Here is an 11,364-nt window from a genome sequence, read left to right as displayed (position 1 = left end):
CGGTCCTCGCACTTTTCCAAATTCACCTACTTTCCCTGTTTCTAAAACAAAAAAAAAAATCACTTCTCAAACTCAAAATCTTATCCTTTCCATCCTTACTCCCACACAATAGTCAGCGCATTACTTGGATTGTGGCTGCTAAAACAAGTAAAAAAAAGAAAAACACACAGCAAGAGGAAGTGGGTGACCGGTAATAGCGCAGACATACCAAAAATTTAGCGAAGTCCTCAACCATCTGTGCTATCCTTCCAGCCGAAAAAATTTGAAACACAGATGGCGCTCCAAGCAGTAAGAAGGCGTTGTTCCTAAGCAACGACAGGTGGGCTTTCGCACTGGTAGCGGCAGGCTAATCACCTACCCTGTCAGAAATCAAATAGATTAACGAAACCAACAGCTCCCGATATGAGTGAACAAGGGGAAAAAAATATTTTCGATGAAAGTTTAAGGGGGGCCGGCTTCAAAAAATTGATTTTTTTACTAAAATCTATAGATATATTACAGGAGAATATGCCTTCAAAATTTTATAGCGGAATTCAAAGTGATTTCGGAGTTACAGACCTGTGTACCGTCCCTCGCGTGAGTATACTGTCTACCTTCTGAAAACGTTGAAACACGTTTTCTCAAAACCATGTTTTTGAAAATGGCGTGTAAATCTATATAAAGATAATTAAAATGCGCAACTAATTAACTAACAAAATACAAAAAAAAAATCATTTTTTAATGTTATTTAACACCTTTTTTGAAAAAAAGCGAAAAAAGCATTTTTTTCAATAATTAAGTGTGTGTTTATTTTTTCATATTTTTACACAAGAGTAGTCTATTATATGCGGGAAAGCCCTCTGAATAAGACAATATTTTTCTTTTGTGTTTCAGGGGAAAATTACGACCGCAATCTTACACGCCCTTTTACTAGCACGCAACGAGAAGCTGTGCGAGATCCATCATATGTCTGCCATTTTGTTTTTTTATTTATGTTTAAAAAATGTTTATTACTATTCAATCATGCCTTCAAATAAATGCAAAAGATTATTCCTGCGTGTCGCTTTTTTCGCCTCGAAAAAAAATTGAGAAAAAACAACTTTCTGTGAAGCCACTGGTAAGAGGTGTCCCTTCAAGTCTAAAATGAGGGTTAAAAATATTTTTTTTTTCTGAAGCATTTCTACGTTTATATTTCGGCCAATAAAATTTTTTATTTGTTCCCTCTGAGAAGACTCTGTGCCACGCAGCCAAGCAAGTTCTGGGCCGAGCGCACAGAAAAATGTATATGTAAACTTAAGCAGCTGCCGTAGCCGGAAGGGTTGGTGCATGACTACCATTCGGAATTCAGAGGGAACATAGGTTCGAGTCTCGGTGAAACACTATAATTAAGAAAAAGTTGTTTCTAATAGCGGTCGCCCCTCGGCAGGCAATGGCAAACCTCCGAGTGTATTTCTGCCATGAAAAAGCTACTCATAAAAATATTTGCCGTTCGGAGGCGGCTCGAAACTGTAAGTCCTTCCATTTGTGGAACAACATCAAGACGCACACCACACATAGGAGGAGGAGCTCGGTCAAACACCCAAAAAGGGTGTACGCGCCAATTATATATGTATATTCTTGTATATACATATATAGGGTGATCAATCATGAGGTGCTTTTTTCAATAGTTAAAAAAAAACAAAAATGTAAATTATGTTCAAAACCTTTATTTATCATTTGAAAGGACATTCTTTGACATTTACTTTTTGAATATGACTTCATTAAAATGTTGGCCGCAACTACGCTTAAGGTGGTCCATTCTGAAGGTCCAATTTTCAATCACTCGTTCGAGCATTTCGACTGGTATGTCGTGAATAACACGCGTAATGTTGGCTTCCAGAGCTTCAATCGTAGCTGGTTTATCAGCATAGACCTTGGACTTCACGAATCCCCAAAGAAAAAAGTCCAAAGGTGTGATATCACAAGATCTTGGTGGCCAACTCACAGGTCCTAAACGTGAAATCAGCTGCTCTCCGAAATGAGTTCTCAATAAAGTCATTGTTTCACGAGCTGTATGGCAACAGAACGCTGATTTTCATAATACAGTTGAACAATTTGTAGACGTTGTTGCGGTGTGAGTCTTTCCATGATGAAATGCCAAACGCTGTTCAACAAATCCACGATGACAGTTTGCCACAACTCGCGCGCGATCTGTAAAAAAAACGCAAATGAAAAAAACTCCTCTTAATTGATCACCCTATATAAATAGATACACTACAGCAAAAAAAGCAGCAATCGTGTTTCAAAGTAATTTTCTAACTCTACGGCTATATTTCTCATTTCGTACATTTTTTATTAATTGGATAATCCCATATGTGAAGATATACCTTAATTAAGTATTTATCTTCTATGAGAGAAAATGGATTTGAAAGTTTTAGTAGTACGAAATATCGAAGACGTAAAATTGTTTTAAGTTAATGGCGGCTTTTTTAGCGTCATTAGTGTATGATTCTGTCCACACTTGACACACAACAACTAAAATAATCACTATTCGCTACCATGCATTTAGAAGTCATATTCACATACGAGATTGTACATATAATATAATATATGCATAGAGAAGTATACGAGTATACGAAGATGCTGGCACTTCCCACGACAAATATTTACGGTTCGCAAATATTTTTGTCTTGCTCAAGAAAAATAGGCTTATGGACAGCTCAGGTGCGTGAGGTAAGATGTGGAGGTTTCGTTTTATTAATGAACGAGCTTTGAGTTGAGAAATATGCGCGTGCATTTATTAATGAAAGTTTTTTGTAAAGGGTTTCTCAATAAGAGGTGTTATTTTGATATTCAAAGAAAAATGCTATTTTTTAATACAAATAATCGGATGTTTATTTCATTATAGAGAGGAAGGTATGGCGTTAATAGTGGAAAATAACATCAGGCAAATGACCACCACGACCCCACTTATAGGACAATATCCTTTTCATGAAATTTTCTATAACCGAATTGCAAAGTGGATGCCCTATGTCCTCGATAGCCTCACGAATTCCATCTTTGAGGTCTTGAGTCGACCCTGGGCTGTTGGCGTAGACCTTCTCTTTCACGTGGCCACAAAGAAAAAAGTCACAAGGTGTTAAATCATAAGAGCTCGGTGGTCAATTGTGATCACCTCTTCGAGAGATAACACGGTCCGGAAACTTTTCCCATAAGAGAGCAATGGTTTCGTTGATTGTGTGGCACGTAGCGCCGTCTTGTTGAAAATAAACGTTGTCCAGATCAATACCACCCAATTCCGGCCATAAAGAATCGTTAATCATTTCTCGATAGCGCAATCCACTCACCTGTAACCCCTGTTATTGGAAAACCTTTTATTATGAATGAAAGTTTTTTTGTATTAAAGAACATTTTAGAATACTTAGCGGCAAAGCGGCCATCGCGCTGCACATGCTGCTGCTTCTGCGCCTATGAAGATACTTGGTTTTTGTATTCTCACTCAATGTATTCTTACTTACAACTTAATGTACTTACTCAATGGTTAAAGCAACCATACCTAGTAAGTACTTTCGCAACCTATATTTGAAATGCATTGGTCTCAGATGGTAAAAATTCCACTTTTCGCGCGCATTGCCCCAAGTGGTAATGTCAGGATCTATTTGTGTCATACTAGTCCTGCACTTACCAAAGCAGAGCCTTGAGCATATTGCTGGTCCTAAGTACATCATTTTGAAAATTCAATGAAATTACATATACATACAATATGTATAAGGTGGCGCAAAATTAATCACCCTACAGGAAGATTTATATTTTTTGCGTATAAACAGCAGTATACGAGTAACGAGTAAGTACAAACAGTTAAGTACTGGAGCGCGTAAAGTTCAGAATACATCTTTCAAAATAAATTTTTTTTATTTAGTGGAAAAGTTATTTAGTAACAAAATTGGATGATTAATTTTGTGCCACCTTGTATAAAAATCAGTGGCTGGAATGATTTCTGGCGATAATTGAACAGCAGAGGTGTTTTCAAACTATTTCAAACGTACAGAGGTCTACAAAATTCACTTTATTTTTGAAATGGGACTGGTTTTGCGATATATTTTTGCGAACATTTTTTTTATTTAGTGGAAAAGTTATTCAGAAACAAAATTGGATGATAAATTTTGTGCCAGCTTGTACATACATATTTGTTATATTATGCATGTTTTTTTATTTTACTATATTTTGCACCAAATCTTTTTTAGATTAAGTGCGTTTTGTTAAATTCTTAAGGTATTGATGCAGTATTTTTTAGTCAGCTTCATATCTGGTTTGAAGTTGCTATTTTTTTTAAATCTCTTCGATCAACAATTTTCCACTCATTTTAGGTGCGTTACTCGGTAGCCTCAAATCGGGTTGAAATGTTGTCGTTTCCACTGCCGGCGAGGATTTATTTTGCGCACTTTGTTGCTTTTGTACTCTGGTGGCCTGCATATTGCTTAGTGCAGCTGCTGCGGTGGCTAATTTATTTTTGACTAACCGATTTGGTTTAATTAAATCTGATAAATCATAATCAATCGGTTTAGTTTTTGGTGAATTTGAGATAGCAGTTGAAGATGAAGATTCTGATGATTGTGTTGATTTAGCGGCTGGTTTCTCAGCTATGCTGCTTTTCTCTGCTGCTTTCGAATGGATGTCTTGCTCTGTAGTTCTGCGTTTATTGTCCTCCACAATCTGTAGGCGGGTGGCATTTGGTGGTGGCAATTCAACAAATAGACTTCGCAGTTGCGTTATGGCTTTTAAGGCGGCAGCATTTTGCGGCTCCAACTCCAACACTTTCATGTATAGGGCGTAGGACTACAAGGGGGGTGAAAGTAATCTATTCTAAAAAATGAAGAATCATCTTTTACCTCTTGCCTTCTTCCGTCGCAATATGTGGCTTCTGCTAGCCTCAAACGAGCCTTCAAGTTATCTGGTTCCAGTCGAAGGCATAGCTCACAATCTTTGATGGCTTTGGTATACCATTTAAGCTTTATATCTAAGGAAAGGTATAAATGACGTCAAGTTTAGCAAAAATAATTAATGTAAGCGGAAACCAATTAACATTAAACTCGAACAAATGCCATGCGAAAACTTTACGAGGAAGTTTGTATTCTAACGTAGCCTCCGAACGAATTAAATTAAGTGGTTGACTGGCAGGCTAAATCTGTTATAAATATGAAATCCGATCTCGGTCGAGTGGCACAGTTGTATACCTAACAAGAATGAGTACTTCTTCAAGTATCACTGGCTTCTCAATAACTGATTCGCTACTTGCGTTATACGACCTACGCCTATACCATATGTATATAGGGTGATTAATTTAGAGGTATCGGATTTTAAATTGAAATAAAATAGCAGAAATTCAAATTGGTTGGCAATCTTTCTTATTTTTGTGAAGAACCATTCATGATATTTATTTTTTAAAGATAATCCCTTTCAAATGTGGGCCGCAACTGCGCCGTAATTTGGACATCTGTAGACATCAATTTTGAACGACTCTCTGGAGGACTTCGGTCGGTATCTCGGGAATAACTTTAGTAATATTGACTTCCAATACCTCAATCAAAGCTGATTTATCCACAAAGCATTTAGACTTTACATACCCACACAAATAAAAGTCCAAAGGTGTGATATTACAAAATTTCGGCTGGTCAATCCACTGGTCCGAGACGAGAAACTTGGTCACTGAAACGACGGCGTAGTAAATCCATTTTTTCACGGGCCTGTGGCAAGTAGCGTCGTCCTGTTGGACCAAATATTGTGAAGATCACGGGCTTCAATTTCCGCCATCAAAGAGCCGTTTATCATGGAGGCATTCACTGTCACATTGGCGTCAGCCTCGTCTTAGAAGAAAAATGTGGCGATGATTACTCCAGCCCATAGGCCGCACCAAACGGTTATTTTCAATGGATGTAATGTTGCTCTTCAGCTTAAATACGGCAATTTTGTTTATTGACTTAGCTATTAAGCCAAAAATGGACCTCATCTCTGAATGGAAAAGTTGGTCTGAGCGCGCGATTAACCGAATACAATTTTACGATTTGTAAACGTTGTTGAGGCTAACAAATCCCAGCTCTCGACTTTGATGGGTATCCTTACCGGACATTGTCCGTTAGGTGTCCATGCGGTAAGACTTGGGATTGCCTCAAGTCCGTTCTGTAGAAGCTGTCTTGAGGACGAGGTGGAATCATCACAACACTTTCTTCTCAGCCGCCCTGCTCTCGTCTGGCAAATGTTTAGATATCTGGGATATCACTTTTTCGCACGGCTTCGGATATAATGGGTTTAAATATCACACATCTGAAGAAGTTCATCAGTAGCTTGATGCGGCTAATTACGAACGTAAATCAGCCACCGTCGCTGTCGTCGTAAGTGCATGGTCATCATCCCCTAATCCCAAGACTCCTTCTTGCTTCCCTTCTTCTTTCTCCTTTCCCCTGTATGGCATCACAATGGACGAATTTTGAATATTTGTCCAAGTGGGGTCCAGGCAGCCATTTAACCTAACCTAACCTGAGTCGTAAGTCTTTCCCTAATGAAATGTCAATGAATACTGAAAAAAATATATATATTTAGTTTGACAGTAGTCACACATGAGCTGTCAAAACACCCTATTGGAAAAAATACATCCAATCTGATCACTCTTTGGCAGACGTGTAAAGCGCATTAATCTTTCCACTCTTGCTCGACGAAGAAAAATTGTAAGAATAATAAACTTGTCACTGGATCGACTTCTAACTCAGTTCTTCTGGCGAAAGCTTTCTCTCGAGTACTTTAGTCCCTTTTTAAGCCTTGTAAAACAAATTACAACCCTAATGAACCCTCATTCCAAAATATTGGATGTGTCGCACTCGATTTTCGTCTTAAAGAAAACAACTGTGAGGTCTGCTGGCCAAGCACCAAAACAAAAATTGCCGGTACGTCATGCAGACTGCGCTGCTGATGTAGCTTGGGTGGGAGGACAGCGGCCGCTGTGTTAATTGTTAATTATTATTATGATTAATTTTAGTGAGCCTCTGTTCAAATTTTCATACTCAAAGGCAACATAATTGAGGAAATAACCTCATTAAGAGTGCAGAGGTTCAATCAATCAACTATCAAATCAAAATCATGCTCATTGATGCTCATCTGTCTTTTTAAATAACAAATTTGCAATCCAATCAATGTCCATTTCATTTGACGATATTTTTTTTGCTATATTTAAACTAAAACGATCCTCTAGGACCGACGTTGACGGTAAATCGACCCTTTTGATAAAAGGGTGCCATGCGCAAGTTGTACCTCTAGAAATTCTGTTCAGTATGTCACTTCGCAGAGTGGTGAGTTTATCGATGTCTGGAAAGTTGCTCCTATTTACAAATGTAGAAACAGATTGACGTATGCAATTATAAGTACAGGCCTATATCGAAACTCTCTATTATTTCTAAGCATGCATAGTTAAGGATAATATTTATTTCTTCTTTAAAAGTTTAATTTGCCCTAACCAACAAGGTTTCGTTACTGGACGTTCTACAGTTTCGAACCCTGCAGTTTTTAGTGAATACTGTATTTCAGCGTTTTCTGCTGGAAGTCGACTGCATCTATACAGATTTCTCCAAAGCATTCGATATAGTCTCTCATAAGTTACTGATTGGCAAACTAGCTCGTTAGGTCTTCACTCAATATTTTGCAATGGCCTAAGTCGTATTTAAGTCGTAAATAGGTGGTGTGTGGTCGCTATTGACAATGTGCCATCTGAACCCTTCCATGCAATGTCCAGCGTTCCTCGAGCCAGTACTCTAGGTTCCCTTCTTTTTGTATTGTTCGTTAATGACATTCGTTCTTGCTTTTCAAATGCTCAATTGCTGTTATACGCTGATGACTTGACAATTTACTCGTTAATAAATTCCGCAGACAATTTGTTAAATCTTCAAGATTGACTGACTGATTGAAAATTGACTGTCTTTATTCGTCGTGCGCTAGATCGCATTTTTGCTAGTATTGAAAAATGCTCTCATGCGACTTACTCAAAATCGCGTTTCATTCATGAAAGTCCCTATAGTGTTGCTAGTGTTGCTAGCCTGTTGATTAATAAAAGACTTCGGTGTTATTTTTGATACGAAATTTCCACTCATTAATCACATTAACTTTATCATTTCTAAATCTGATGCGTTGCGGATCGGCAGAATAGCTCGTAGTTCTCGAACCCATACCCCATTAAAATTGCTTTAAACCTTTTTTGTAGATTCTCGTCTTGAGTTTGCTATTATTTTTTGGTGGCCTTTTTGCCAATACTATATCAATAGGATTAAGAAAATTCAAAATGTTTTTCTAAAGTATATTTGGCGGTCTTAACGATTTACTGAATCTCTTTCATGCTTGTTTACTTCTTTTACATCTCAAACCTCTAGAAAGTAGATTTGTTCTCACGCTAACTTTTGTATATGGCATTATAAAAGGAGATTTTGACTGTGCTGCTTCTGGAAAAAAATAAACCTTAATGTTCCAAGAAGAGAACTTCGAAATTCCTTCCTGGAAGTAATAACAAATGATGTCCGAAACACACCAATTGCTCGCGCTCTTAATGATCTTAATGATGGATCTCATCTCTTATTGCTTGATTTTTCTTTGTCTAATGTCATTAACCTTCTGAAATTTTGTATACATTCTGTCAAAAATGTTCATCCGGGAATTGTTCAATAAAACGCAAAATAATTGTTTAATCATGAAAATTTATTTTGTCGCCTTCAAAATAGGCTCCATTCGAAGCAGTACACATATGCCAACGAATAGTCCAGTCATCAAAGTACCTTTTAAACGCGCTCGAAGAGATCTTCTTCAGCTCCTTCAGCGAATTTTCCTTAATGGCCTCTATCGACTCAAAGCGGCGTCCGCGGAATGGCAATTTAAGTTTTGGGAAAAGGAAAAAGTCACAGGGGGCTAAATCCGGTGAATACGGTGGTTGTTCGATGATTACGGTAATTTGTCGAGATTTTGCTCAAAAAAGTCTTCACAATATGAGCTTTGTGAGACGGTGCGTGTTATGGTGCCGGATTCATGAGCTTTCTTTCCACAAATTGGACCGTTTCCTACGCACATTCTCTCTTAAACGGCGTATAACTTCCAAATAATATTCTTTATTTACCGTATATCCATCCGGAACGAATTCCTAGTGCACAAGACCGTAATAATCAAAGAAAACGAGTAGCAAAACTTTCACTTTTGACCGACTTTGACGTGGTTTTTTGGGTTTCTGCTCATGTGGATAACGCCATTCAACCGCCTGTTGACTGGTTTGCATGTCAAACTCGTATACCTACGCCTCATCACCTGTTATGATGTGCTGGATGCGGTTATGATTGGCCCCGAATTCTTTTGCTCAAGCATATCTTTAGCCACTTTCTTCTGATGAATTTTTTGAAAGAAATTCAACTCTCTTGGAGCGAGTCGAGCAGCCACGCGTCTCATGCCCAATTGATGGCGAAAAATGTTGCGAATAGATTCATGACACACGCTAAGGTCACGAGCTACCTCCACCAAACTTAAATGTTTAACTTACTTTAAAGGTTTAACAACTTTAAAGGTTTTCCAATACCATTTCCTTGACCTTGTCGACGTTTTCATCCGTGGAAGACGTTGATGGACTACCAGATCGGTGTAAATTTTCCACGATTTCTCGGCCCTCTGCAAAAGCCTTATACTACTCGTAGACCTGTGTTTTTGATAAAACACACTCGCCATAGGCTTTTTGCAACATTCTCAATGAAACAACAAAAAATGAAAAAAACAAAAAATTTAAGACAAAATCTTTGTTCGATATTTTTATCCATAGTGAAAAGCGCAGAGTACACCTGCGATTGTCTAATACAATTAAAACAAGTTAACCAACAGGCCGCGCTCAAACTCTGCGACACCATAGAGGACAGTTAAACCAACATTCCAGCAAAAAAAAATTTTGACATGTGTGTAATGTACGCTTTTTAAATACAATTCCCGATATTTTTTGACAGAATGCATAACCTTATTTAATTTGTGTTCCTCATAGACCTCGTATATTTAAATAAATAAACAAACTATGGATCTTGGCCGAAACCGTCATGAACACTTGTAGAATAAGGCATATGAAGCAGAACAGAAGTCAAAATTAGATGGTTAGAAGTTCGTCATATGGGCGATCCCCCTGAGATATTTACGTACGATATGGCACAATACTGAACTGTTGATATCCAGAACCGTAGGTATGCAGTTGGTCTCTCGAATATCATAAGGTAACAATTTTTTACTTATCTAACCCTAAAAGGTCGCACTTACTTGCTGCGGCGCGATTGTTGTGAGCTGGTGCCGCTTTCTCCGGACATACCGTAATCGAGCGATCATACTCTTCAATGGCTTTTTCATATTCCTTAGCGCGAAAATATTCGTTACCGCGCAGTCGATATCTGTACAATGCATTCAAATAATATTAAATAATGGTAAATAATACCCAAATTAGAAACTATTTACTGCTCGGCTAGTCGTTCGCGTTCCACTGCAGTGAGTTTGCTCATCATTTCCGCCTGCTTGGCGGAATTGGCAGCGGTATGACTGCCTTCGGGAATTGGTTGCATTTTAGACTTTTGCTTATTGAGGCGATTTTTACGTTCCACCTCCTCCTGCATGCGCTCATCAGCCAATTCCATGCGCAAACACTCTTCATCCGCATCGTATTTACTCCATTTTTGGTAGTCGGTCGACTTATTTACAGATTTTGAGGCTGCTACGGTGCTTTCAATATTGCTTTGTGGTATCTTCGGCTTTATCTTTTCGACTGACTCTTTAATGGTGCCACTCTTACGCACTGGTGGCACTCCGAGGTCGGCTGCCGTCTTTTCAGCTGCAGCTGCAGACAATTCGCTTTCTTTGACTTTGATGCTATTTGTCCATTCCTAATGGCGCAAAAAAATATGCTTACCCCACACTTTTGAAATCTCGCACTTTTTACTTACGAAAATTGGTTTCCATTCTTGATTGGTGAGCGCTTCACGACCGCGTAGCTGTTCTTCATAGCGAAATAGACGACTATTTGGTTTGAGTTCGCGCAATTTGTCCTCTGCACATTTTGTGAGATCGGGAAAATGGCCTTCTTCGCCGGAACGTAAAATTTTGACGATTTTTTCCATTTCTCGTACATTTTTACATTCCCGAACATAAGTGAAATCCAAATGGCTCAGTGGCATCTCGTACTTCTCGATGAGCTTCTTTTTGCCTGCCTTTCCTTCCATGATATTTGTGTTTTACGAGTAAAATGTTATTTAGACTTGCCTTTATAGATTTTGAATTGGTTAAGTTAAAATTTATTTATTTTGTTTGAAAATATAAAAACATAACATCGACAAACACTTCCGAAACTACTTTGTTGTATAATCG

At 38.2% G+C, this 11,364-nt stretch overlaps 1 protein-coding gene across 1 annotated transcript; it reads right to left on the bottom strand.

The window, feature by feature from the left end:
- Positions 1 to 4,046: 4,046 nt before the first annotated feature.
- LOC129252854 (sperm-associated antigen 1) lies at positions 4,047 to 11,329 on the bottom strand. The gene is made up of 5 exons (XM_054890989.1): positions 10,944 to 11,329; positions 10,462 to 10,883; positions 10,270 to 10,397; positions 4,848 to 4,975; positions 4,047 to 4,794 (listed from the first exon to the last, which is right to left on the bottom strand). Exons 1-5 carry the CDS (start codon positions 11,217 to 11,219, stop codon positions 4,288 to 4,290), a joined length of 1,461 nt encoding a protein of 486 aa, XP_054746964.1. The 5' UTR covers positions 11,220 to 11,329; the 3' UTR covers positions 4,047 to 4,287.
- Positions 11,330 to 11,364: the final 35 nt, after the last annotated feature.

The sequence above is a fragment of the Anastrepha obliqua genome, chromosome 1 (genome assembly GCF_027943255.1).
Source record: "Anastrepha obliqua isolate idAnaObli1 chromosome 1, idAnaObli1_1.0, whole genome shotgun sequence".
NCBI classification, from domain to species: Eukaryota; Metazoa; Arthropoda; class Insecta; order Diptera; family Tephritidae; genus Anastrepha; species Anastrepha obliqua.
Note: the sequence above shows the minus strand (reverse complement) of the source record. Positions and strands in the feature narration are given on the sequence as shown.

Bases quoted from the DNA above. Each gene is read 5' to 3' on its own strand.
- LOC129252854 (XM_054890989.1), bottom strand. From the start codon at position 11,219: ATGGAAGGAAAGGCAGGCAAAAAGAAGCTCATCGAGAAGTACGAGATG. The intron at 10,398-10,461 runs GTAAATAGTTTC...TGCATTGTACAG, and splicing joins CGCGAACGACTAGCCGAGCA to ATATCGACTGCGCGGTAACG. The intron at 4,976-10,269 runs GTAAGTGCGACC...ACCTTTCCTTAG, and splicing joins CAACAATCGCGCCGCAGCAA to ATATAAAGCTTAAATGGTAT.